Consider the following 27,339-nt stretch of genomic DNA (forward strand, 5'->3'; position numbering starts at 1 on the left):
GTGTCTATCTTGCCTCATGGGGAAGGGTGGGTATCTATGGGTCCCAGAGTAGATGCCCCCAGCACACACGGGCCCGAGTCTGGAGCAGAGTTGAGCGGTATGCTTGCCAGTCTTGGAGGTAGCTTCTCACTGCGTATCTAAGGAGCACTGTCCACACAGACCTTGGCCCTCAGAACCAGCTGTGTGACAGCCTCAGTCACAGTGGAGTTTTCCTCGTGAGGCTGTTAGATGTCCTCAGCAGTAGTAAGCTGTTCTTGGAGGAAGCTCTGCTATGCCCTTCTTCTCAGCATGCTGGCTCCCAGCTGGGCCCTGTTAGTGTGCCTGGGGTAAGGAACTGCTAGCAGCCTAGACCTGGGTGAGCAGACTGAGGTAAGTTTTGGGTTTAATCTTGCCAAACCCTTCCAGACCCTCCTCTCACTCCGATCCTCCTCCAGTCTGGCTGAGCAAGGGGTTGCCTATGACTGCGTGGGCCCCACCTTTACCTCAGCTGGCCCTCAGCCTCCAATCCCCGTTCACGTTGAATTGACCCACCCACACCCTTCTTTCCGCACACCCCAGGTAATGCTGCTGATACTTGGGCTTCATTTTACCCCACTGGTCTAGAGACCACCTTGACAAAGCCCTTCTCGCCCTGTGGACTATGTCCTCACCACAAAAGTCTTTGCACAAGTAGAGGAATACTGACTGACTCCAGGGTTCCCACATCCAGGTGGGCAGAGACTGGCCTTCCCTCCTCCCATGAAACAACACAGACATCAGAGAGAAAGTGCTTTATCTGCTGGCTTCCAGCACAGAGGCTGGAGCTGGCTCAGCTCCTCACTCGGACCCTCCAGGAGTAGGTGGTGAGAACACGCTGGCGGTGGCGTACCACACATGTGTAGGTGCCTTCGTTGACTGCATTGGCAATGATGCTCAGCCGTGCCTCACCCAGGGCCAGATAGCCAGGGTAGGAGAACTCCAGGGGTTCCTGGTCCTTGTACCAGCTGCAGAGGTTAGGTTCCTGCATGCCTGCCCTGCCCGTGCCAAGGACCCCAGGATATACACACCACACGGGGTATCCCAGGGAGCCCCACGCCTGCCCAGTGTTGGCTACTCACTATACTTTGCCTTTCTTGTGTAGGATCTTCTGTCCACAGTGGAAGGTCATGTTCCTACCCTCTCTCACGAACCTCGTTTTCGTTCTGGTGGGTGATGTGGTGGTGGCAACCGTGGGAAATGGGAATTCTACTCAGAGAGTGGTGAAATGAGAAGTCAGTGCTAGGCCCCATCAAACCAGGCCCAAGATAGAGACTTGAGCTCAAGAGACCCACACCAACCCCATTTGAGCCTCAGTCACCGTAACAGAAATCACAGCTTCTGGGGCAGAGCCTCTTCATGAGCCTCTGGCGGACATCACAAAATCCCTTTCGTGCCCAGGATGTACACACAAAAATCCGGTCCAGGCAGCCTAACGGGAGGGCAACCTGGCTTAGGGCTTGCTGAGAGCCACACAGTCCATCCACCCACCCACCTGCCCCCTTGAACCCACCATAGAGTCGGTGTAGTCCCCACAGCTCATCCTGGGACAGTGCCTTCCAGCCTCGCAATGTGGCATTGAGGTGCATGAGTGCCTGGTCTTGCTGTGAGTGCATCAGTCCCAGTGCATGGCCAATCTCATGGGCTGCCACGTGCACCAGGTCTGTGAGCCAAACACCTGTGGGCCAGTGGCTTAGCAGGGAGCCCTCAGCCCTTCCACTACCAGTCCTTCTCCAGGAGGCCCAGCACTGACGCTGGGACTCAGCTGCAAGCCACCCTTAACCCACAGCCCGGGAAGATAAGTATGTTTCCCCAGCCTAGGCTGTGAGCTTGGCCTTCAGGAATGCAACTCCAACTCCCTTTTCAGTGGCATGTGGGGGAGGGGGGGAGGCGGGGACGACGACTCAGGCCTTTGAGAGCCAGAGTTCCTCTTCCTTGACTGCTTGACCCTAAAAGCAGCCACCCAAATACTCAGCCCCAGGAAACCCTTCCTGCCTCAAACCCCTTTGTAGCCCTCTACGGAGGAGAGGATGACACCCCCAGCAGGAGACCAGATCAAGGACTTGGGTCACCTTTCTTCCAGCTGTAGCGCGTGGGACCCAAGACCCAGTACTCGCTGTCATCAAAATGAATGCCACCGTGGGGTGGGAAGAAAGCGTGGGCCAGTTCACCTGTAGGACCATCGAAGCAGTGGTGCAGGGCAGAGACCAAGCAGTCGGTGTGGTTAACTGGGTAGAAACCTAGGAAAACACAAGGCTGCAATAATACCTGTGAGGCTGGGCGTGGTCGGGAGTACTTAAGTTACCCACCTATCTTGAGGTCACTGGGACGTTCAGGGGCCACCTCACGGAAGCTGAATGGGGAAACATCACTCCACATTCGAAAGGCAGCCGCCAGGCCCCGCCGAGTCTCTTCCGGGCTTAAAAGGTTCCGGGGAAAGGAGAGAATCCTGGGGTGGGAGGGTGGTGGTAACACGTTAGAGTCCATGTTGGCGGCAGTGTCTGAGTTATGGCCTGACCTATCCCCCTCGCCGGTCCAGGTAGCACCTGTACGTGAGGTTGAAGTGGTCCCAACGCAGCCTGGCCGGTGTCAGCGTGTAGCGGCGTCTTCGGGTTACCAGCATGGACAATAGGCTGGGTACCTGGGGAGTGGAGCCGCCCACATCTGGCGCATCCACATTTCCCTTCACAGGAAGAAAGTGGACGTGAGGAGGCCAAAGGAACCGGTCTCTAGTACCCAACGTTGTTGTCAAAAGCGGACTTTTAGGCAATTGGGGTGGTGGAGGCTGTGGATGAACCCTAGGTTTTGGGCTTTGTTTTGTCTACTCTAAATGAGTTGTTTCTGCCCGCACCAAGGCGCGGGGAATTGTAAAGAATGGGTGGGAGTTGAGCCAGCCATGGTGGAGCATGCCTTTAAATCTCTGAACGCAGAGGCAGGTGGTCTACAGAAGTCAGCCTAGGCTACACAGAAAAACCTTGTCTTGAAAAACGGAAAATTAAAATTACGTATTGGGAATGGGCAGAGATGGATGCTGTCTCCCACCTCCAGCGACCACTGGACACACTGACTCAAGATGCTTGGAACCAAAGGACTCATAGGCATTCCCACAAACCCCCTCACACGTGGATCCACCGATACACCCTCAGATGCTGACCCGCTCCTCTCCTCGCACCTACTACCTCCTAGCCCCTTAGTCCTCTCACCTGAGCTGCATTCCAGGCGGTCTCTGTCGGCGACCCTAGCCATTCCAGGAACGCCAGCGCGGAGAGAAGACACAACCCGCTCAGGACAGCCCCCAACCAGCGGCCCTGTACAGCGCCGGACGCCTCCGGACGGAGACAGGCCCGCCAGCCCATGGCAGATTTGCAGTCGAGTTAGGGCCACAAGGGGCCGCGCGACGTAGGGACCTGGATCGCAGAGCTGGGGCGGAGTGGGAAGGGGGTGGGCGGCGGACGGCTCGAGTTACAGCCTTATGGTGGGGTGAGGACTCGGAGGCACTGGCTCAAGTAGTGAACCGGCTAGCCTGTCTGGAACCGTCCGCATCCCCCAGTGGAATTCCAGGAACCAGGCCGTAGGGTCCGCAGCGGAGTCCAGAACACAGCCGGCAGTGCCGGGGGTCTATCAGAAGGCGAGGCGCTGGGGCTGGGATTTGGGGTAGGGGCATCTATTGCTCCGCGCGCACCCTTGGTTGGGGCTGAATGACCTTTGGTTTTTTCCCCCTCAACCCTCTGGACCCACAATGAAATTCGTTGAGGGAAGTCTCGGTTCTGGTCTTCAGTGGCTGAGTGTAAAGAGCATACCCGCCAGAGGGGAGCGCAGAGCGAGGGGACGTGGCAATGAGAGCAGAGTGGCTGAGCGGGAAGAGGGGAGAGATTGCAGTAGGAAAAGTGCCTCAGGAAAGACGAAAAGACCAGTGAGCGTCTGCTTTAACCAGAGGATGCTCTCGTTGGAAGTTTGGGGAGGGTGCCAGGACCTGGAATTCCTGCCCAACCTCAGAGCAGCCGGGGTCAAGGGAACTGAGTCAGGAACTGAGTGTGGTGGTCTGGCAACGGTAGGACCAAGGAAGCAGGGGCTACGGCCCAAGGCCTGAAAGCTAGACCCTGCAGACGATGTCGGGTACCGAATTTCGGTTGCGGCATGGCAACCGAAATGATGCCAGGCACAGCTGTGATCCCGGGATGGAGCTGTGGGTGGGTGAGGCAGTGAGAGCAGGCGTAGGAGCCGGGGCTGAGGGAGGAAGGGCTCCTAGCCAGAAGTCTACTCCCTCCCAGTCTTCCATGCGGGCTTTGGACCCTAGGTGACTGCAACAATGTGGCGGCCAGCAGTCAGAGCCACGCGTCTGGAGTGCCCTGCGGCCCAGAATAGCCGCGCTGGAAGTTCTTGAAAAGGGTCAGCAATCAGACCCCTCCCTTAGATACTAAGTATTTTGTTCCAACAAGTGGACCCTCTCTTGCTTCTTCCCTCTGCCCCAGCTCAACTGTCGAGAGCTTAGCTGCCTCCACCCCACTCTCTCCTAGCCAGGACCCTCTCTAGTCGTTTTGCTTTGGCCAAAACCACAGTTCAAGTCCTGCCCCAGCGGGGCGGAGGAAGTAGCAGGCAAGTGGGGGAAGGGCAAAGTGGGATGGACCCCTATAGGGCGATATTAGAGCCACTGGAGACTTGGAATTTCTGGACCCTCTTGTGTCAAACCACAGCCAGAGCACGCATGGTGGGCAGTATCCACAACCCGAGCATGTTCCTGACCTACAGGCAGACTGGAGCCGGATGCCGGGGCGTGGGGTGGGGCTTGCGCGGGGGAGGAGGGTGCGGGGGGGGGCGGTGAGGATCTCTGGGGCCTGCCGAACACCCTTAGGCAAGGAACAGGAAGCAAAGTCCGATAATCTTTTTATAAAATACAGGAGTTTTGAAGGAGAGCCTGGGCTCAGCCACAGCGTGTGTAGTGCGCTCACACGAAGATCTGAATGCGGTCACGGATGGGCTGGCGGCAAATGGGGCAGGCGTTAAGGGCAGCGCCACAGGGCGCACATGCTCCATGGCCGCACTGGAACACCAGGCGGATGTGGCTGTCGATGCAGATGGGGCAGGTGATGCGCTCCTCCATCTGCCTGTAGCGACTCTGTAGCTCCTCTACCAGTTGCCGAGGCGGGCCGGGCACCTGGATGGCATTAACCACCTCTGAACCATCTGTAGGATGAGTGAGTGGGAATCGGCAACAGTAAGTGTTAAGATTAGGTGCAGGCTGGTGAGCATGCCACGGGACAAGGAGTGGCTGGGCCAAGCCCCATCCTACCCACCTGGGCGAAGCTTCTTGCTGATGATCACCTGGCACCTGATACACTTCTTCATCCTTCGTGCGCACTCTGTCAAGGGCAGTGCACTGTTAGTAGGGCTGTACTAGGCAGTTGGGCCACCCTGGTCCTCCACACCCCGAACTCACCCTCACACACTGTGCGGTGCTGACACGGTGAGAACAGAACTAGCAATGCCAGCTCCGAGCACACCAGGCACTCGGCAGCTTCTGGCCCTGCTGTGCCAGACACATGCAGGTTCGTCACGGTGTTAGGAGTACTCAGCACATGCCGGGGGCCCGGGGGCACACCCCCACCGCCACCTGCCTGTCGCTCCCTGCAGTTGGAGGAGGGGGCTTGAAAGGTGGCCCGATGGCCTTAATGGCTGCCCTCCCCACCACATACCCCACATCATGGGCTCACCTGAAGCGCTGGGCACAGCCCTGCAAGGCCTTGAGCACTCGGCCTTCTGTGGCCAGGTCCAGTGGGCTCCGGCCGCGGTGGTTTGCGTAGCTCACATCAGCACCCTCCAATGCCAGGAAGCAGGCCACTGCGGCGCCTACAGTCAACTCTGTGCTGCCTGGGAGGCCTGAGGCCTGTAACTGAGTGGCAGGGCATACAGATAAGGGTGGAAACCCACACAGACTTGAAGGAAGCCTTTTCTGATATTGGGCTACCCCAGAAGTCTGAACAATGGTACCACTGTCTGGCTAATTCTGGTTCTAGGAAGGGTGGGGAGGGCAAACCCCAAGGGTGCCCTTTGATAGGCAGGTGCAGAAACTCTGAGACCCTTCATCCCAAATGTGCCCCAATCCTTTTCCAGGTTGGTCTGGATTAGAGAGAATGGCTCCCTGGATTATAATGGGCCCTGCTTTGCAGTACCCACATCACACTTCCTCACCCTTGACAGCAGCTGCAAGGGCCCTGGGTCTCCCCCAGCCCTGTCAGCCACCAGGGGCAGCAGCTGATGACGCTGTAGTGCCACATGCAGGGCTGTGTCACCCTCCTCATCCTCAGTGTTGACATTGCAGCCAGCGTCCACCAGCAGCGGTACGAGCCCCAGGTGGGCCTGCTGCACAGCCAGATGCAGTGGGGATTGAAGCTTCCTGTTTCGCACATTCACATCGCAGCGGCCCTAGGGAGAGGGTGGCATAGGCTCAGCTTTGACATCCCACTTGGTCTGGTTCCTGGCCTGTGGGTGCCCTGGGACCCCTGCACCCACCTCTCGGATTAGGACCTGGGCCACCTCACGGTGGTTGTTAAGAGCTGCCAGATGTAGCGCAGTAAAGCCGTCCTCCTTCTTGGCATCCACCAGCTGCCGTGCTCTTGCCAGAATCTTTCTAACTGCTCTGTGGGAACAAGAAGGTATGTCCAAGGGCTTCCCTAAGCCTGTCGGAGTGCTCTAGATCAGGATAGCCCAGCAGTAGGTCAAAAGACTGGATGACAGCAGTGTGCCCAGCCCCCGCACTCACAGCACATGGCCCTTGAGGGATGCATGGTGCAGCAGTGTGAAGCCCTGGCTATTGGTAGCAGTGACATCGATGCCAGGCACCTCGGTGAGGACTTCAACAATGCTGCTGGCACCGGCACCCGCAGAGATGGCAGAATGCAGGGGTGTGTCTGCATGGGCATCCTGCAACAGAGGGGGTGGTCACACAGCAGTGCCCTTCTCCATGGTCAAGTTGGCTCCTTGACCTAGGGCTGGTTAGTGGCAGGGAATCCAGGGACTATCACTCACCGGCAAGTTGACATCACAACCATGTTCACACAGGATCTTTACCACCTCTAGGAAGCCCCTCTGTACAGCCACGTGTAGGGCTGTGCTGCGTGTGCCATTCTGAGCATCCACCCCACATCCGGCACTCAGGAGCAGCCTTGTGGCCTCAGGCTGGTTCCTAATGGAAGAGGTGGGAGGGTTGGGGCAGTCCATTTTGCACACTGGCTCTAAAGTTCATTCCCAACAGGACCCACCAGCCTGCCCAGGCCTCACCCCATGGCTGTGTAGTGAAGGGCAGTGTTGCCCTCCTCATCCAGCAGGTCCACACTTGCTCTTGCCTGCAGCAGCAGCCGTACCAGTTCTACCTGGCCCAGGTAAGCAGCCACCTGCAGGGCAGTCCTACCCTGGTTCTTGGTGTCCACCTGTGAAGAAAGCCAGCACATGAGTTCTGGGCTCCCTCCCTGACGGCTATCAGAGGGGCAGGGTGGAAACCTGCCTGCTCAGGATGCCTTCGAAGCAGGTCCAGGGCCCGGGCTACATTTCCCAGTGCAGCCTCCACTACCAGCCTCCCTGGGTGCTCTGGGTCGCTCTTCTGTGTCCGAAGCTTGTCCAGGGCCACACTCAGTGAGCCTGGGGGCAGGGTTGGGGTAAGTGCTGGCCAGGGGCGGCCCTGCCTCCCACCAGCCACTGGGACGGATGCCGCACTTTTGTTCTCTCTGGCGCGCTCAGCCACGCCCAGGTTGGCATCCTCCTCAGGCCGGCAGGCCACTAGGCAGGCGGGGCTGAAGGTCCACCGCTGGCCACCAACCGCCACACGCAAGTTTCCATCTCCAAACACCTTCACCACTTTCCCCACTCGGCCCAGGGCCTGAGAATGAGAGGTGGGATCACAACAGGTTGGTGGTGGCATAGAAAGGAGGAGGAGTGTGGTCAATGTGTTGACAATCGACATTAAGACTCACGGGGGCCATGTCGTCAGTCCATTCTCCATGTCCAGCTTGCAGTCGCTTCACAGTGTCAAGGTCATCGATGACCCGGACCACATCACCTACCCAGAAGCTGTTGTGCTGGATGACAGAGAGGCCAATAAGGGGAGTTCCTCCAGCTACTTGTGTCTACTCAGGGTCTTGTAGGAGGGCACATCCTGCTCCACAGGGCAAGAAGACTTAACCTTGGCCTCAGTTCCCGCCTCAAGTACAACCAAATGGTCTGGCTGGTCAAGGGCCTCAGGTGACCCAAACAGGCCTGGGTGGCCAGCCTGAGCCATAGGGCATAACCATCCAAGAGCAGAGACCGAAGTCCAGCTCTGGAGACGTGTAAAGGTCAAGAAGACCTGTTGCAAGGGTCCCTACCCACTGATCAGACACAAGGCAGCACGGAAAATGCAGTGTTGATCCAATGCAGCTGGGGATGGAGTTGGGCGGGAGGTGGGAGGGGGGGGTAGGACCAGTTGGGATGTGAGGTTCCTGCAGGGATCTATGCACACACTTGTGTGCAGAATGAACCTGCTCTAAAGTAGCCTCCAGGTTCACACTGGACACCCCCCCCCCCATCTGTCATGTCTCATCTCCACAGTCCAGTGTTCCAAACAGCTTTCACAGACTCTATCCAACTAGTCTCCAATACCGTTGGCCTCCACTGCAGTTTCCTTACAGACCACTCCATCTGTCTCGTGGTGCAAACAGCTCCTCAGGAGTATGGCAAGCAACCCCACGTCTAGTCTGCCATACTCCTCTGTTCTCAGGACTGAGCCCCTGGCCCACAGGTTCTAGTCTCAGACGTCTGTGTTTCATTCTTCTCTGTATCCCTCACATCTGTGTCCCTTCTGGTCTTACTTCCACACATCAGGTTTTCCCCTTCCTTCAAGTCTGCAAGCTCATGGGGAGACTGGTGCCTAGTCCTGCCTAACCACTCCCAAGACTGAATAGGTACATGGAAGGAATTAGAGAAGCAATAATAAGTGGGGCTCAGCCCGGCCCCCTAGGCACCTTGGTGAGAGCCCCAGGGTGGAAGGTCCAGCGGGTTTCATGGTTGAACTGCACACGCACGTCCCCACGGTCTGTGATGCGGTGCACGGTGCCCATCTGTCCGATAAACTGTGGCGGGTCACGGAGGCTATGGCTGGGTCAGGCTGGACTCTTGGGGCAGGAAGAGGGATAGGGGTCCAAAGGACTTGGGAAGGGGAGCACAAGGGGAGTCAGCAGAAGAGGTGGCTCACCTCTGCCATCCTAGGGTTCCAGCCACCATGGCCTTCTTGCATGTCCCTTAGGACATCTGTGTCCAGCAGACACTTGACCTTGTCCCCACGCTGGAAGGGCTGGCCATCAGCACTCACCCTGCGCTGTAGCTCTGCTGGCTTGCCTGGGGGGAGGGTGGCAGGCTAGGCCTCAGGAAGCAACCTCCCCACCCCGAAGAGGACATGCCAGGGTGACACATATACAGCCAGGGCAGGAGGGCAGCTGGTGTCAGAGCCAGCCCCATACCAAGCTTCGGGAGGTGCTCCTTGTAGTAAAAGCCGCCAGCTGCCTCACCAACACATTTGAGATCCACCTTGCCTTTGTGGCCCACTCGGTACACATTTGTGGTTCCATCTGCCCATGTCACACTGGCCACACTTCGGCCTGTCTCCACATCCCAGCCACGGATGTCCACCACACGGCCTGTCTTGCCTTCCCCTCCTGGGAAGACAGTGTGCACACCGAGGAGCTTAGCATGTGCCTTAAAGCTGAACTGTAGCCAGCTTCATCTCCCTGTCTCTCTCTCTCCAGCCACCACTCACCATCTTGTGAGCCCCATTCCCAGTCAGGGCCTCGTACCACTTTTGCTCCTTGAAAGATGCCCCTCAGTGGGATTCGAGGGAGGCCCTGTCGGGGACTCAGCGTAACCCTGTAAGAGAATGACTCCTGAGCCATGCAGCTATGATGGCCAGATTCTCTCCTAATGGCACCAGGGTCTACAGGATAGGTATTCTGGATCTCAGGCCAAACCGCTGCCCTTGAATGGTTCCCCAGCAGGCCTCCGCTTTGGGAGAGGGAACTATCCGATGTCTCTGGGTTCAGAGACTTTCACCAGTACCAGGCTGGAAAGTGACCCGAGATGGCTCATGGAGCACAGTCTGTCTCTGCTGCCTATAGGCAGCAGGGCAGAGCCTGGCCCAGAGGAATGAAACATTATCCAGTCACCAGAACTGACACTTACCCTGGCCTCAGACTCACCAGAAGAGGAGGCCTATACTACACTTCTCTACATATAGGAAAGACTAAGGAGGTGCAGAAAATAAAGATGGTCCTTGACTGCCTTCCCAAGTCAATCCAACAAAGACCTGTCTCCTCAGCTCTCTGCATCAGGCCAGGGCCACTCCCAGCTAGCCGTATGGGCTTGAGCTGCCCCATGGCAAACCACCTTGCCAGGCATGGTGTCACCAGGGGATGATGTGTGTTTCAATTGTTTCTGCTATCCATGTGGCTACACTCAAACTACAATCAGTATTCCAGGACGCCACTATACTAAGGAGCTATGCTTGCCTATCTAAGGGTGAAGTGACAGAGGAAATCCCACCCATGGAATCTGCCTCACAGTGTGCCTAGAAAAAGCCTTCAGTGAGAAATGGGGGAGTGACATTCTCAGGGCTCTAGAATAACCTGACCCTGGCTATTCTTCAAGGAAATCACATAGGGAGGACTTGCTAGGTACTTCTGGAAGTGACTTAGCCAGAGGCCAAAGCCTGGCTGGATGTCAAAGGCACGAGTCAGAAGGCCCTGGGGAGGTAGGCTATTGCCTAGGGAACTCACGGGCGAGAGTGAGATGTCTCATAGCGCTCGAAGGCATGGGTAAGGTCATGTTTGTTGTGCATGTAGCACTGCGTGCAGAGATCATAGTCAAAGCAGACACGGCACTTCCAACGCATGCCACGAAGCCCATGTTTCTTGCAACAGTCACAGATGATGTTGGGATGGCGGATACCTAGGTGTAGGATGGGCTAAGTGAGGACCTGCTGGTCTTCTGTCAACTGGCCAATCCCACCCACAGCTGGGAATCAACACACACCGATTTGGGCGTTGTCATAGAGCAACAGGTCATGGGCACCTTGGTAGCCAGCTCGATAGTTGGTACGTGTGCCCTGGTCCCACTGAACGACAACTGTACGGTCGGGGGTCGAGGGGCTGCCATGGCGGCCAAGCTCCACCACGGTGCCCACACCGCCCTCACCTCCATCCTGCTGGCCCCATTTCCAGTCCATTCCGCGTACCACACGCATGCCCACCTGCACACCTGCATGGGGGTCCAGGTCCATGGTGAGGGGGGGTTGTTCAAAGACCTGCAACAGAGAGGTTTTATCTTTAGTCTATGTCAGAACGCCCTGTGGCCATGCTAATCATAGGATACATGTTGAGATGACCACCTGGGAGAGCAGTATGGGTCAGGGACAGAGGAAACTAGGTCGAAAGAACAAAGACCATCCGGGGCTTGGATCTACAGACCAGGACCAGAGAGAGCCAGGAGAGAGAAGGGTGGGAGAGGAAAACAAAGCTGGTAGACACAGAAGGGCAGTAGCCAAATGCAAGAGTGCCCACCACACTTACAAGTCACTACAGTGTCCTGAAAGGAAGGGGTTGAGGAAAGCACCCCTTGGAAAGAGCGTAAGTGGACAGACCCAAAGAGCCAGGAACCGAGCCTGGCACGGTGGCCACATGCTAGTGGATCTGCTTCCAAAGGCCTGCCTGCCCATGATGCTCCATCAGTATGGGTGTACTTTCAAGCTAGAGTTGGACTCAACGTGATGGTGCGTACTATAATACCAGAGCCCAGGAGGAGGAAGAGGCGAAAGGTTCTCTATGAGTTCAAGACCAACCTGGTCTATACAGTGAGTTCTAGGCTAGCTAAGGCTACATACTGAGAGTCTGTCTCCAAAAATCAGATTAATAAAAACTAAAGCTAATAGATGTACATTATAGACACCCAGGTGGAAGACTGTACGGCCATCCATCTTTCAGAAACAAAGAATTTTCCTGTGCAGCTCACTGATATGCGGGACTGAATTAAAGGGCTGTTTTTCAACAAGTTGTTATAAAGCACCTGAAGAGGCAGCAATGTGAGTGAGGAGGCTCACAGTGCATCCACAGAGAACTCCCACCGGTCTGCACGGAAAAGGCAGACAGGCTGGAAATGGGCAAGACACAGAAACACGCACCCCAGGACACGCACCCCAGGTGGAATGTTTTGTTAGCAGGATGCTGTTCATAGGCAGGGCACGGTCCTCAGCTCCACATTTCAAATGATAGTGCAGTAAAATCACACAACGCTTTAGGGACCAACGGTCTTTAAAGAATCATGGTCTGGCTGCAGAAGCAGTACACTCAAGGAAGCACTGGCCCCATACATGTTCTTCAAGGTGAACTGGGCCCTGGAGTATTGAGTGCCCAAGAGAATATAAGCCTACCATGCATGCTATTTGGGGAAGCAGAACAAAGATGTGACTCTAATCACAGAAGTTTAAAAAGTGGACAGGAAAGTGCAGGGTATGGTGGGCAGCCATGCCAAGCTGTAGGTTGCTTATGTGGCCTTAATCATATTGACTTTAGATATGTCTCTGTTCTAACCTTAAATAAAGTCTTAACATGTACAAGATCTTTCCTAGACTGAACTCAAACTCACTATCCTGCTTGAAGCCTTCAAAATGCCAACATCAAGGCACACAAAGGAATTTGAGAGAGTCTGACAGGGGATGCTCAGGGCTCCTACACTATGACAAGGAGTCACTTCTACTTCATCCCATCTATGCTATGCACCAAGCCCTGTAGCTGGGGAAGGAGTGGGGAACTGCCTAGAATGAGCAAGGCCAGCGGTCTTGCTCTAGGACATATACTTAGTCTTTGCAAGAGGCTGAAAGATCACCCCCAACATGGTTTGGGTGCAGCTGAAGACTGTTTTGGGGCAGTGCCAGCATTACAGGTCCTGCCAACTCTATCTGGGGCCCAGTAGCACTACTCAGCTATGAGGCAGATCAGGGATAAGTGGGCAACAAGAAGAATACAGCACACACCAGCCTTCTGCCTGGGCCCTCTTCCAGGCCTTGCCCCAGACTGACAGCCTTCTGGCCTGCCCAGCTCAGAAAACATTCCTCACTTCCCACTGTGAAGCCACAGGTGGGCAGAAAGGAAGACTAATAGCCCTGCCTAGCCACACACGCTGGCTGATGGCTGGGTGTCTGCAGTCAGGGGTCATGGCCTGAGCACCACAGCCTGTCCCAGAGCCAAGCACAGTGAGAAATCCAGCACCACTCAGAAGCCTGTGTGTATAAGGCACTGCCACATGCAGAGTCTGGATGTGCATCTCACCACAGTCTCGGGAGCACAAGCCTCCTGGACTGTATGGCCCTGTGTGGTTTTCTTTTAAATTTTACTATTTTATGTGTGTGGATATTTTGTCGGCATGTGTCTGTACACCAAGTGCGTACAGTACCAGGAGAGGCCAAAAGAGGGCAGAGATCCCTTGGGACTGGAGTGATTGTGAGACAGCATGTGGATAGCAGGGATTGAACCTGGAGGTCTTCTGAATGGGCAGGCAGTATTCTTTACCACCAAACCAACTCTCAAGGCCTTTCTGCAACTTTTATTCCTTTACTCAGGCCCAGGGCTGCTAGAACCACAGCAAAAGCAGGCAGGCACATTCTCCTGGCTCACTGCCTATGAAAAGTCTTCCCAAACAGCAGAGCTCTGTTTCTTCAGAGGAATCCCTCTCATCTGTGCACAGATCATGTCTGTCCTCTCTTTTAACTCACTTTTCTCCATGGGCTCTAGAGTCCCTGCTAAGATGTGATACTGGGGCCTAAGACCAGGGGAAATCCTAGTTTCTTCCTCTTTCCACAGGGTAGAGACAACCGCCAGGGCAGCCACAGTGAGAACTCATGGTGAAAAGTCGGAAACTTTGTGGTGCTAGTGAGCCCCAGACAGGGGCTCTTGTGGACGCTAACTCTGCTCCTCTAAAGCCTGTGTAGCCTCAACTCCTCCATCATCGTCTGTCACAGGAGTCTGACACAGATATGGCCAGAGTGGTCCCTTGCTGCACTTAGGGGATCCAGGGTCCCCCTCCATTCTGTACAACTCCCTTGATCAAGCAGCTTGAACCACAAGGTCTTTGAAGGCAGCCACCAGGTCCTTTTCAGGCTTTCTCAGTCCATACCCCATGCCTAGTCAGATGCAGGCCTTGTCAGATTCAATCATGACTGAAAAGATGTGTGAGACACAGGAAAGTAGTTTGTGCTGGGCTCCCATAATAGCCACAGGCTCTGTGTTTTATAGCCCAGGCCCGTACATCCAAACAATGCTTGCTTGCTGCAAGTCAGACATCAGTGCCTCGCCTCAAGTGGCAAAGGCATGACAGACAACAAGAAAACTCAGTTCCAATCCACTCAGCTCCACCTACCTAATAATGGCCATGGCTGTACTACTGAGAAATATCCTGGAGGGAAATTAGCTACGCAGGTATGTTGGAGTGGGGATGAGGTCTTCTCAGTATATCTTCCTAGCCACAGAACTTCTCACTACCTGATCTTTAAAGCTCCCGGCCTTGCCACTTCCTGGGCCTTTGCTGTGATTTCATATTCTCTCCACGCAGATCTTCTACAAGAGCAGGCACTCTCAAGCTAGGCATCTCTGTCCACTCCCAGCGTCCTCTACACAGAACCTTCCTTGTACATGACTGAGGCAGGGGTAGACAGTGGCCTGTGGGCACAGTGGTGACACTGCTCTTCAGAGACAGCTCTGCCTCTGCCAGCTACTGATCTCCACTGGAACCACATCAACCTTCCTTCCTGTTGCCAGAGCTCAGCACAGCTCAGAAGGCATATTGAGAAGACCTCGTCCCCACTCCAACATACCTGTTAGTCAGAGCACGGCTTGTTACAAGAGAACCTCACACTCCAACAAAGGTGGGCAAACACATTCAACAAGCAGCTCTGACAGCAGAGGAAACCCTGACAGCCAACCCCATTGACCCGGCCCAGCACTGGAATAAAATTAAAGGGCAGTAAAGGTTAAAGCTGTGCATTGTGGTGCACACTTGTAATTCTTGAATTGGAGAGGCTGGGGCATTCGTTTCTCAGGTTCAAATCTGGTCAGGGCAATAAAGCGAGGGAAAAGAAAGAGGTAGGGGAAAAGGAGGATGAAGAATAGGAGGAAATATAGGAGAAGCAGGAGGAGGAGTAGGGAGGAGAAGGAAGAGGAGGAGGAGGAGGAAGAGGAGGAAGTGGTGGCGGCATCAGCAGTAGCGGTCACTAGAGCTGTGTGGCATGCATATCCTTCTGAGACCGGCTTCTCAGTTACAGCTTATCCACAGGCTGACGGCCTCACTAACCACTTGATGCTGGGACTTTTATAAGACATGGAGTAGGGTGGACTTCAAACATGACAACAAGCATAGCCCATGTGTGAACCTGCCTTCAGGAGAATGGTCAGAGGGCACAGAGCTCAGGTGAAGGGTACCCAACAAGGTTTAAGAGAATCAGGGCCAGGCCTCAACCAAAGACTCCACATGGGGTAGCAGAAAGGCCACCACCAGCCACTCTGGCCTGTCAGGGGCCTGTACTGATTGAGCACCTGCATGACCATCAGGCCTGGTTAAGTAAAGCTCTCCTCAGCCCTGACCAGTGAACCGCCAGTCTCAAGGGCTGTTCCCCGGCAGCAGCCCAGCCAAGTCAGACACAACCATAAGGAACACCAAGAGGGCTTTCTGCTCACAATCAGCATCTCAGTGCTTAAGGCTGCCCCACCACAACTGTAGCAAAGCAGGCAGGAGATTCAGTGCACAACGTCTCTCACAGACAGTCCTCCCCATAGTCCTGGGATGGGTAAATCCAAGAAGCACTCGGCATTGGTGGCACTAAACTTGAGAGCCTATGTTCCCCCTCCCCACTACCTTGTACGCTGGAGGTTTTAGGATCTCTCCTCTGCTTCAGAGGCAGCGCTCTCTGCCTTGCATCTCACCTGAGCTGAGCCTCTGGCAATGTCGCCCTACTGCCGCCTGCAACATAGTTGCAGACCAGACAGGAGACAGGTTCCTGGGCCTCCAAGGCTGCAGCTGGATGTGGCGTTCTATGACACTATTAGAACACCCAGTGGTGGGGCTGGGGATTTAGCTCAGTGGTAGAGCGCTTACCTAGGAAGCGCAAGGCCCTGGGTTCGGTCCCCAGCTCCGAAAAAAAGAACCAAAAAAAAAAAAAAAAAAAAAAAGAACACCCAGTGGTTTTCCCTCTCCTCTCCCTCCAGGCCTCCATGTCTCTGCAGTGTTATCAGCTGACCATTAGGTCCCATTCCTTGGCCTGTGATATCACTATCCGAGAAGAGAAAAGTTCACCAGGAGTATGTGGGATGGTTGGTACAGAGCAGAATGGGAAGCAGGAAGGCAGAGATGAGATTTAGGCAGACTGGTGGAAGGTCTCCATTTTGGACTCAGTTCTTGTTTTCAATTCACCTAGAGGTCTTGCTCTTTGGATGGCCTGGGTACCCTGACCACAGTGAAGGAGCCTGTCTACTTCATGACCAACAAAGATCGAGGGGACATGATGCCACTTTGGAAGGGAGGTCTCATCCCTTAAGCTTACCTGTCGACTGACTGACCAAGCACTACAAGGCCAAGAGGAAAGAGGGTCCCTAGCATACTGGGCACAGCACCAGCCAAAGAATCATGAGTCTACTATGCCAAGTCTCTAGGCAAGTCCAAGAAGTAGCCTGCATATCTGAATAGGCTAGCCCAGGCTGCCCAGGCTAGCCAGTCTCCAAACCTTGAGTGAGTATATATGCTCAGGGTGCAGGACTGGAGGCCTGTCTTGAAGGACAGCCCAACTCCTCTGGGACACATGCACCCTCAAAGGATCTTAGTGTCCACTACTGCACCTTTCTGACCATCTCTGCTGTGATAGCTGTTCTTGGTCCACATTTTTACCGCATTGGAATTTATTAAAACCCAAGCAGCTGGACACATCTGTGAGGGATTTTTCTTAATTAAATCGTTTGAGGAGGGAAGGCCCACCTTTAATCCGGATCTTTGAGCTGAGAAGATCCACTTTTTTTTTTTTTCATTTCTGGAGCTGGGGACCCTGAACCCCAACCCTGAAGATCCACTTTTGATATGGGCCACACCTTCTGGTGGTAGCCTATATAAAAAAACAGGAGAAGAGGGGTTGGGGATTTAGCTCAGCGGTAGAGCGCTTGCCTAGCGAGCGCAAGGCCCTAGGTTCGGTCCCCAGCTCCGAAAAAAAGAAAAAAGAAAAAGAAAAAAAAAAAAAAAACAGGGGAAGAAATTTTTGCTCTTGCTTGCTTATCCTCACTATCAATTCACTGTGTGTATATATATGTGTGTGTGTGTGTGTGTGTGTGTGTGTGTGTGTGTGTGTGTGTGTGTGTATGTTTGTGTTTGTGTGTGTGTGTGTGTGTGTGTGTGTATGTTTGTGTTTGTGTGTGTGTGTGTGTGTGTGTGTGTGTGTGTACATATATATATATATTTAGTTGGTTAGTTAGTTGTGCTCCTCTGGAGAACCCTGACTAATAATATATGTGCCATGCCACAACCTAACAGCTACCACAAGCTAGCCCTTCCCACTACATAGGAATAATATATGTGCCATGCCACAACCTAACAGCTACCACAAGCTAGCCCTTCCCACTACATAGGAATAATATATGTGCCATGCCACAACCTAACAGCTACCACAAGCTAGCCCTTCCCACTACATAGGAATAATATATGTGCCATGCCACAACCTAACAGCTACCACAAGCTAGCCCTTCCCACTACATAGGAATAATATATGTGCCATGCCACAACCTAACAGCTACCACAAGCTAGCCCTTCCCACTACATAGGAAGCCTCTGCCTCTTTTCTTCCATCCTCCTGCCCTAATTGACAAGGCTCTTGACAGAGGATGGTACTGTGTGCTCCATGTGTGCTGAAACCCGACGAAGCTCCCAAAGACATCATCAGTGGCCTTACAGAAACCTTAGTCCTGAGTGTATACAGAGGACCTGGGGTCTGAATGCATTGACCTGGAGTTCTGCCCTGTGTAGCTCCAGACAGTCTAAAAGCTACAACTAGGGGAAGAGATGGGGCCAAAAAAAAAAAAAAAAAAAAAAAAAAAAAAAGCTACAACTAAGTGTACAAACAATATTAATTTCAGGGACTGGAGAGATGGTGCAGTGGTTAAGAGCACCGACTGCGGGGCTGGGGATTTAGCTCAGTGGTAGAGCGCTTACCTAGGAAGCGTAAGGCCCTGGGTTCGGTCCCCAGCTCCAAAAAAAAAAAAAAAAAAAAAGCACCGACTGCGCTTCCAAAGGTCCTGAGTCAGCAGCCACATGGTGGCTCACAATCATTCGTAATGAGATCTGATGCCCTCTTTTGGTGTGTCTGAAGACAGCGACAGTGTACTTATATATAATAACTAAATAAATCTTTTTATAAAAAAAACCAATGCTACTTTCAAATGCACATTAAATGTCACAAGCATGCTGAAAAACACAGTGTTATGTGTGCCACCCTCCCTGTAGGAAATTCACCTACAGAGTTAACTGACTTTTTCCTTTGCCAGAAATACTGGGCTCTGTCACCGGACAGAGCCATGTCCCTGGGCAGTATCCAAACACTCCTGGAGTTTTTGCTATAGATAGTTACAAGTATAGCAGGGTGTGTTAAAGTACGAGGGTGTGCTTGGCAAATATGCTTCAGCAGAAGTAGAACTCACTTTAGGCCAGCTTTCAGGAAGCAGAGGCAGGCAGACTTCTGTAAGTTCAAGGCCAGTCGGGTCTACAGAGCTAGTTCCAGGGTTCCAGGACAGCCAAGGCTATACAAAGAAACCCTGTCTTGGAAAGCTAGGAGAAACAATAAAACAAATGAACAAACAACAAAAACTCACCTTAGAACACAAAGAAGCCTCTAGTCAGCATCCCAGGCATTTAGTTGCTACTTCCTGGGCCACAAATTTGCTTCCTGGGCCAAAACTTCCTGTGGGAAACTAGCAGCCATTGCCAACATAGAATACAGCAAACCAAACAGGAAGGCAGGGAGCCAGGCTGGGGAAAGATCATTTTCGAGGCAGTTTTACACACAGTATTTACTGCCATAACCAGACAGTGACCATTCTGGCTGCTGTTGCTACCAGTGTTCCCTCCTTTAAGAAACAAACTTTCTTCTTCTTCTTTTTATAATGTGGCCCTCACTAGCCTGGATCTCACTATATAAACCAAATTCCTTTCAAGTGTTGAAATTAAAAGCATTTGTGGGACATCATGCCAGGACATTTAATAGGGTCAGAATTATCAGAACAGTGTAGGGGGATGCTGCCCCTTATTATATGAATATCTTATTGGGAATCCCAAAACAACCACAAAAATTAAGTCATTGTTATAATATAAAAGTTAGCAGACTGCCTTTATTTAGACAAATAAAACTACATGACACAGAGAGCATTCAGGACTCATCTCCCTATACCTGTGGTGGTGTCTGAAACAGTAATTGAAAATGTTTAACAAAACTGGTTCATCAGAGACCCCCTACTAGGCAGGTGGATGTCCTAGATGCCAGTAGAATCAAACAAGAATGTCAACTGAAGACACAGAGGCTGGAAAACCAGATCTGCCCTGCACTGAGACATCTGCTGGGGGACATCATTAAGGTTCAGGGGTATCACCGCTGCTAATCTTGCTGAAGAACTCTGGGTACACTGTAGCTTGGGGTTCACCACCCTGCCTAGGGCTGACCTTGGGTGGGATAATGACATACAGATACTTGTTGCATCAGAAGCAACAGGCCAGAGTGGAATGTGTAGCCAGATCTTCTATAAGTGGCCAACCTTCCTCTGTCCCCAAGCCCATTCCAGCTCATTAGGAGCCTTCCTGGCATCTCCGCTTTTCTCATTGGTTCTGAACCCAGAGGAGGCAGAAAGGACGATTTCTCACTGCCCAGTCCACTCAAGCCTATTTAAACAGAAACACAAACCCTGACATAACATCATCACAGGGCATCCTCAAGGGAAACAAACCAAACCCAAACTCACAAGCGCTCACCTGTCTGGAGGTCCAGTGTCCCCCACCCGCCTTGAGAATCGGGCAGGAAGCCCTGATGCTTGGAGACTTGGGACTGGGCTCCGCCGTGCTGACCTTCCTTTCTGAAAGCCCCCGGAGATCCAACCCTATGGCCAGGGGTGCTGAGACGCAGTTAACATCTGAGAAGGGACAGAGGCCGCTGGTCGCCTTAAAAAGCTCCCATGGGTCTGGTGGCTGGGACACGCTGCATCACCCCCACGCACCGAGAACGCGCAACGGGCACGAGCTGGGTCCGGGGGGGAAGGACTAAAAGCCGGTCGTGCTGAAGGGCCGAGGTCGGCCGACAAGACCTCAGCCTCGTCAGGATGATCAGGCCCCCCTAGGCCCCGTGCCACCGCCCCCGGCGCTGGGAGGGCGCCCGGCCCGGCCCCCCACTTGCCCGGAGTTTCCGCGCTCGTTCGGCCCAGGAATACCCGGCTCTGAGCAGCGCAGAGGCTGACAGTGGAACCTCGGCTTGCCACCGAGGCGCCAGCTGCAGCCCGCCGTCCTCCGCCCCCCAACAGTGCTTAGCAAGGCCGCCTCTCCAGCGCTAGCCCACCAGGGAGCCCCACCACGGCCCCCCGACCACGGTCGCGGGCCGCCGCACAGACTGCCGGGAGCTGTAGTTTGCAGAGACAGCCCGGGGGCGGGGCAGACAACTCCCAGGAGGCCCTGCGCGTGACGCAAAATGCTTAGGGTCAGGGGGTGGGGCATATAGCTACCAAGGTACCCTGAGCATGACGTACTTGTCTGGTCTGGCAGCAAACTGACCGACAGCCGCGGTATGGCCAGCGGGAGCTCTGCTACTCTAAAGAAGAAACTGGAAATACCTGCGTCCTGGCATCCTTGGAACAGAAAGTGAGCGTTGAGAGGTGATGCGGGCAAAGTCGCGCCCGGAAGTGCGTCTGGGCGGAGCCAGAGCGGCACGTGTCTCCTGCGCAGTACAAGTTCCCAGGACGCTCTCTGTTGCCTTGGAGACAGAAGCTTCGGGTGACGTCTTGCCTGAAACGGGTGGGGTTTCCAGAGATGTAGCGAAAACGCATCCAAAGTAATTCTTTTGGCTTTTTTCCCCCCTTCTTTTTGAAATAAGGTTTCACTATGTAGCAAAATGTAGCAACATGTAGCAACATAACCTGGACCTCAGTTTGTTGACCTCGAGCCATGACCTCGAACCCATGGAGCCCCAACAGCCTTTGCCTCCTGAATGCAGAAAATTAAAAGCATGAGCTACCACACCCAGCACGATTTAATTTGTTTTAAAATCAGAGTTGCGCCAGTTTTTCTCTTTTGTTTTTCTGTCGTCGATCTGGGGTGTAGTGGGGATCAACTCTGGTGAACTGAACAACCCCACACTCAGCTACTGATTTTAGTCCCACAGGCATAAAGATAAAAACAGTCATCCAGGCCTTTGCTTTTATAAACAGTACACTACCTTGTTTTACATATCTTAGACAGTTCTGTGTTATGTTCCTTAGACCATAACAACTTAGTTCTCCAATAACTCTCACAAGCTTTGCTCCCTGTGTAAGTTCCACGTGTTCTAACTGTCCCCTCATCCAGCTTGCTGTCCAGGTATATTCCCCTGGCGCACACTATCACGAGTGAACCCAGTCTATTCCTGCACAGTCTTGGTTTTTCTTTGTTCTTTTCTTTATATTTATTTATTTTTGTGGGGGGAGGGGACACCAGTGCCATAACCTTCATGCAAAGTCAGAGGCTCAAGCAAGTGTCTTTGCCTACTAAATTATTTCACTGGCTATTTTTATTTAAGGACAGACAGCATCTTACTTTGGCACAGGTTGACCTCCAACACTGTAGCTCTGTAATCCTACAATTGCAGCCTTTTAAGTGCTGGGGTTTGGGGGCATAAATCACCCCTCCTAGCTCCAACCTTAGATGTGTCGACAGGTTTCTAGTTTGTTGGAGTGGGTGGGTGGTTGGTAGGTTAGTTGGCTTTCGTGATGGGGGGTCTCACTAAATGGCCCTGGCTGGCCTAAAATTCTCATGTAGCCTAAAGCTAGCCTAGAACTCACAAAGATTCACCTGCCTCTGCTTGTTTAGTGCTAGGATTAAAGGCAAGCACCATCGTGTTGGGTTTTACACTGTGTTAGGTGAAATGACATAACAAAGTGTTACGTGTACCACCCTCTCTGTAGGAAATTCACCTACAGAGTTAACTGACTTTTTCCTTTGCCAGAAATACTGTGCTCAGTCATCAGACAGAGCCATGTCCCTGGGCAGTATTCAATTATGGTATGCATTCACCATTTGTGTAGCAGATATCAAGTTCTTAGGCAATTCAAACAGAATAATCCCCCAAGAATGAAAAGCTATAAGAAGAGCAATATTAGAATCCAGTCCAAAATTACAGTGTTCATGGAAGAGAGATGAGGCTAGGGAGATAACATGAGATATAAGGCCAGAGGTACTAATTTCTCAAGATAAGCTGAGACTGGCTGAAGTCCAGATGCAAGTCATACATGGCACCCTTAATAGTGTGCCACATGGCAGATTTAAGTGCTTGGGACAAGGTTGAAGAAAGGACCTTAACTATTAACTCCGATTGTGCAAAGTCCAAAATAAACATTCACTGACGTTTTACAAAGATTGACTTCAACTGTAGATAGAAGGGTATCAGATCCACAAGCAAGAAAAGCGCTGATTGAACCTTTGCCTTTGAAAACACTAATGCTGAATGTAAGAAGGGTGATCAGATCTTTAAAGGCAAGATCAGCACCGATAGATAAATAGATTAGAGAAATCAGTTGGCAAATGATCTAATTCATATGATTTGCCTTTATTAGGAGAAGTGATCAAGAAAGGTTTTGGAAAAAAAATTCAAAAGTGTCAAATGTTTTAATTGTGGTGAGCAAGTTCTGCAGAGACTCTTATCAGGATCACCTGTCAATAAAAAAGCTTATGGCCAATGAGCTGAGGAAGAATTAGGAGGTGGGACATCTGGCAGGGATAGCGTTCTGGGAAATAGAGGTATGGGAGATTTGCTGGGAACGCAGAGGAGACAGCTGAACTCAGGATAGAATCAGGGGAGATTCGTTCCAAGAACTCTGAGGAGATGGATGTAAAAAGACAAGGAGAGGAAACCAACCATGTAGCAGAACCCAGGTTAGAATGAAAAGGATTACAAGTCAAGAGCAAGTCAGAGAACAAGCTGAAATTTATGGCCCAGGTATTTTTTTAAATAAATAATTAGTCTCAGAATCATCATTCTGGGAGTAGGGGTGACTGAGGAAACACTGGATTTATATTTTACAAAGGTCATTTCAAAAAGGATTGTCAACAGAACCACAATCATTCCAGAAAAAGGTATCAGCCTTCTGGGATATGCAAAAGTGTAGCAAGGGCCAGTAGTAGACTAATGAGTGTAGACTAATAAGGGAGAAACAAGGTAACCTCCTGTAGGTTATTAAACACATATCAGCCATTTTAAGCATTCCACAGAACACTTACAGTGCTGCTCTGGATATAAATATGAGTAACTCAGATATCAAGGTCAGAGCAGGTTCAATAGCTAAAACAGAAAACTCAGGAAAGACCAAGAAACAGGTATTTTGGCAAACTTCTATAAATGATCAGAGGCCAAAACTAACGGTATTTATTAATAATATTGAAATTGAAGATGTGGTAAACACTAGTATTTACCACAATAATATCACCAAAATCTTGGCCTCTAAATTGGCCTCTTCAGAAGTGCAGAGATATATAATTTCTAGGGTTTGGAAGTTTGTCCCAGATAAAACAAAGAATAATGCTTAAATGTATAGGGCCTGAAGGACAGATGGGAAATTTAAGGTCATATATGGAGAATACGTCCATGGATTTGTGGAGAAGAGATCTGTTGTAGCAGTGGAAGGCACAGATTACCATTCCACCACCCTCAGGGACAAGCTATAAAAAAATCTTATCAAGAAGAGTCATGGGGGTCAGTGAGATGGCTCGATGGGCATCGGTTGGGAGAAAGCTCAGAACACTGGCTGCTTTTTCAGAGGTCCTTCAATTCCCAGCAACCACATGGTGGCTCATGACCAGCTCATGACGCCCTCTTCTGGCATGTAGTGTACATGCAGACAGAGAACTACTACATTAAAAAAAAATTACATAAATAAATTGGAAAAAAAAGTCAGGGATTAAGTTGTCCATAAACCAGACATAGCAGAGGTTGGCTCTTTAATCCATCAGATCTGATAGGGGGAGACCCTGAAGATCTCGACTGTAAACAGAAAGAAAGAAATGAAGAAAAACAAACAAACAAAAAAGGATTAAAGTATATGCTGACCCGCTACATAGCAACAGCTCTGAGACTGGCTGAGACGTGAAAATGTTTGCAGTCAGAACTTCAGCAATGCATAGCCAATAAATCTTGTTGGCTACAGAATCCTCAAGACTCGTCATGGCATAGATAGAAATTTGTATTGCAGTTTGGTTATACAATTCAAACTAACTTGTAAAGAAAGACAGGTTACTTGCTTTCTTAAACAGAGAGCAGAGAATTATCTTTAGCTACATTGTGCACATTGCATATTCTATGCAGAAATGTGTGTTACCTGTAAAGGCTTTTATGTTCACGGAGAAAAACAATCTGACAAGATTCACCCTTGAGGAGGTTGAGAAGGGTACTGAGACATATTTATTTCAGCATCTTGTTGCATGTCGCTTTTGCTACCCTTAAGCTCCGGGAACAGACACACTACCAGCCTCCCACCCAGAGAATATTGGATCCGAGGATAAAAAACACAGACATACACAGTTGTACAATTTCAACTTGCCTTATTGGCTCAACTGCTAGGCGCCTTCAATCTACCTTGGCTAGCATGCCCTTCCCAGAATTCCCAGCTCAGCACCCCCAACCTCCTGCCTGTAGGAGCAGCCTGTGGTTGCTCTTCCCGAGATCTCACATGGCTCGCTGGCTTTTTTCTCTCCAAAACACAGTGAACCCTTCCTTCTTCTCTCTCCTGTGTCTGCCTGCTTATTTCCAGTTCCCCGCAGGAGGGGAGAGAAAGTTTTCGCCATGCTTCGGAGGGGCAAAAGGCAACCAGCCATGTGAGATTTTTGGAGATGCAGCCATAGGCAGGAGGATGGGAAGTTGAGCTGGGACTAAAGGTAACTGAGCATCTAAAGTTGAGGAGCTAAGAGAATTGGGAAAGGCATGCTAGCCGTGGGAGACTTATAATGCCCAGCAACAGAGCCAATGAGGCAAGTTGAAATTGAGTGACATGTATGTCTGTGCTTTTCATCCGCAGATTCAATATTCTATGGCGGGGTGGAGGGGTTGGTAGCTTGGTCTGTTCCCAGAGCTTAGGCAGGATAGCAACATCATCCTGTTTGACTTCAGCTGTTTCATCAAAACTTGCTTCCACTACAGCTTCCAAGAAAGCTGCTGACTCCAGGTGACTCCAATTTCCAGCATCACAGACTGTTCCAGGCAGGACTTCAGTTAAGCCCCGAACTTTCTCAGCATGCAGAAAGTGGTCAGCAAATGCTACAAGTAAGCTTTCTTAAGACTTGACCAACATCTCAATTATCTTAGGGATCCCAAAAGAGAACGATGCCAAGAGGCGGTGTGGGTGGTTTTGGTTCTTCAGTGAGTGATGGATGCTTGTTACCATTTAAAGGGTATTGGTTACAAGTTATTAATGGTCTTGGTCAGGGAGGAAACAAAATAAGAGAGGTTAGATTCAGGGGTTTACTTTTTCTCTATCTTTATTTCTCTCCTATCTATTGTTAGGGGAAAAGTGTGGAGAAGGGATGAAAAGAAAAAGGGGAGATACAGGAATGATAAGATGAAAGGGTAGATTACTGAATCTACTCTTTTTTTTTCAATGTTCAGTTTCCTTTAATGACCCCCATCTCCCTTGAAGGGTAGGTGCAGGCAGCTAGGCGACTAGCAAGACATGTTCACTTGAAGATCTTGCCTTGATTGACGGCTTTGCCCACATGCTAGAAGGCCCCCGTCCAGGAAAAGTACTCTTGAACGAGGGTCTGGGTCTCCTCGCTACCAGGATCCAGTTTCTGCCATGTATATGACTCATAGTTCACCTGCCAATCTGTACTCAGCGGAAAAGCAAGATCTTGGCCTCGGAAGACCCAAACCCCAGAAATGGAGCTGCTGTTGTTGGTTCCAAACAAGATAACACAAGCAAAGGCATTCTTACTCAGTTTGTCCAATCGCTGGAACATTCCAGTGATGAGGTTACAACTCATGAAGGTCTGGGTGAGCTCTTCAGGGAAGTGGTACTCAGCATACCACAGGGACCAGCCATCCTTATCGAAGTGCTCCCAAAAATATAGCAGCGCCACAGAGAGGGTGTCCTCATTGGAGTACTTTCGCTTAAACTCATCCAACACTAAGGTACTCTTGGGCAGGTGAACGAAAGGGTCCTTGGTCTTAGGCTCAGCAGCCAATGTCTACTCACACTCGTCCATCTCTTCCTTAGAAGCTGAGGCAGCTGCCTTTTTTTCCTCTCTCCGCTCAGTCTACGGCTTCTGCTTCTCTTCTCGTGAGCCCTTTTCTTTCTTGGGGTATCCTTTTTTGGCTGGCTCTCTGCGAACTTTTTAGCATCAAACCGAGCCATCTTTTCACACAGCTTCTCCTCCCCCAAGATGGCCCTGAACTGGGGCTGGTTAATGCAGGTAAGGAACCATCCGTTGGTATTGGGGAAGGCCTGGCGAAAAGAAGGCTCTAAGACCTGTTAATAGAGCCACAACAGGGTACAGGCAACTGTGATGTCAACCAGTGTCACTCTCTCACCAACCAGAAAAGTCCGTGTCTTCAGATGAGTGTCCAGCAGCCCCAAGATTCGCTTCACCTCCTCTTTGGCATTTTCAGTGGCCTGCTTGTTGTGGTACATAATGCCTAAAGTGGGGAACACCCAGGTGCTAGCTGGAGGGACGATGTCACTGTCAGCAAAGCTCACCCACTGCATCACCTGAGCTGCTGCCTCTGGCGTACTTCCCCACAACTCCTCGTTGCTTACGTAATAGGCGATGGCGTTGCTCTCAAATACACAGAATCCGTCATCGTCCTCAAAGGCTGGAACCTTGCCGGCAGGAAATTTTCTGAGAAATTCGGGGGTGCGGTTGGTTTGGCCGAAGTGGAAGTGGTGTGGTGCGGAGAGCACGCGGACCTGAGCCCCGCTGTACTGAGCAGCGATGAGGCCCTTAAAGGCCCTCCAGTTTTCAGGGTATGTGTACAGGGTCCCAGCCGCCATGGTGATTCCGCAGAGAAAG

The 27,339-nt window shown here is 51.7% G+C and overlaps 2 protein-coding genes and 1 pseudogene across 56 annotated transcripts; all 3 read right to left on the reverse strand.

Annotated features, from left to right (window-relative positions):
- Positions 1–755: 755 nt before the first annotated feature.
- On the reverse strand, positions 756–3,399 carry Mmp23 (matrix metallopeptidase 23). Of its 6 annotated transcripts, none has more exons than XM_087551460.1 (8): positions 3,219–3,399; positions 2,562–2,698; positions 2,325–2,464; positions 2,187–2,255; positions 1,529–1,693; positions 1,337–1,447; positions 1,098–1,224; positions 756–983 (listed from the first exon to the last, which is right to left on the reverse strand). In XM_087551460.1, exons 1-8 carry the CDS (start codon positions 3,369–3,371, stop codon positions 809–811), a joined length of 1,077 nt encoding a protein of 358 aa, XP_087407586.1. In that variant the 5' UTR covers positions 3,372–3,399; the 3' UTR covers positions 756–808. The 6 variants fall into 6 exon arrangements, with proteins under 6 accessions (XP_087407586.1, XP_087407590.1, XP_087407585.1 ...); XM_087551464.1 differs by having other exon boundaries at positions 756–1,013; XM_087551459.1 differs by having other exon boundaries at positions 1,529–1,660; positions 2,088–2,255.
- A 1,487-nt stretch (positions 3,400–4,886) lies between these two features.
- Mib2 (MIB E3 ubiquitin protein ligase 2) lies at positions 4,887–26,918 on the reverse strand. Of its 50 annotated transcripts, XM_087550371.1 has the most exons (22): positions 26,265–26,918; positions 20,925–21,096; positions 20,077–20,234; positions 18,927–19,083; positions 11,068–11,338; positions 10,812–10,983; positions 9,800–9,906; positions 9,504–9,698; positions 9,239–9,381; positions 9,009–9,104; positions 7,983–8,087; positions 7,726–7,888; positions 7,517–7,650; positions 7,294–7,442; positions 7,042–7,198; positions 6,776–6,936; positions 6,526–6,652; positions 6,205–6,438; positions 5,727–5,905; positions 5,453–5,640; positions 5,310–5,375; positions 4,888–5,199 (listed from the first exon to the last, which is right to left on the reverse strand). In XM_087550371.1, exons 5-22 carry the CDS (start codon positions 11,312–11,314, stop codon positions 4,961–4,963), a joined length of 2,862 nt encoding a protein of 953 aa, XP_087406497.1. In that variant the 5' UTR covers positions 11,315–11,338; positions 18,927–19,083; positions 20,077–20,234; positions 20,925–21,096; positions 26,265–26,918; the 3' UTR covers positions 4,888–4,960. The 50 variants fall into 50 exon arrangements, with proteins under 50 accessions (NP_001005901.2, XP_087406497.1, XP_087406491.1 ...); XM_087550365.1 differs by lacking the exon at positions 26,265–26,918 and having other exon boundaries at positions 9,009–9,116; positions 20,925–21,001; XM_087550375.1 differs by lacking the exons at positions 18,927–19,083; positions 26,265–26,918 and adding an exon at positions 18,756–18,882 and having other exon boundaries at positions 20,841–21,001.
- Eef1g-ps6 (eukaryotic translation elongation factor 1 gamma, pseudogene 6) lies at positions 25,921–27,339 on the reverse strand (annotated as a pseudogene).

Source organism: Rattus norvegicus, chromosome 5 (genome assembly GCF_021556685.1).
Source record: "Rattus norvegicus strain SHRSP/BbbUtx chromosome 5, alternate assembly SHRSP_T2T, whole genome shotgun sequence".
In the NCBI taxonomy this organism is placed as follows: Eukaryota; Metazoa; Chordata; class Mammalia; order Rodentia; family Muridae; genus Rattus; species Rattus norvegicus.

Bases quoted from the DNA above. Each gene is read 5' to 3' on its own strand.
- Mmp23 (NM_053606.2), bottom strand. From the start codon at position 3,371: ATGGGCTGGCGGGCCTGTCTCCGTCCGGAGGCGTCCGGCGCTGTACAG. The intron at 2,699-3,218 runs GTGAGAGGACTA...CTTCCTGTGAAG, and splicing joins CCGCCTGGAATGCAGCTCAG to GGAAATGTGGATGCGCCAGA. The intron at 984-1,097 runs GTGAGTAGCCAA...TAACCTCTGCAG, and splicing joins CACAAGAAAGGCAAAGTATA to CTGGTACAAGGACCAGGAAC.
- Mib2 (XM_087550352.1), bottom strand. From the start codon at position 11,314: ATGGACCTGGACCCCCATGCAGGTGTGCAGGTGGGCATGCGTGTGGTA. The intron at 9,382-9,503 runs GTATGGGGCTGG...CCCTCCCCCCAG, and splicing joins GGAGCACCTCCCGAAGCTTG to GCAAGCCAGCAGAGCTACAG. The intron at 5,376-5,452 runs GTGAGTTCGGGG...TGCCCTTGACAG, and splicing joins GCACCGCACAGTGTGTGAGG to AGTGCGCACGAAGGATGAAG.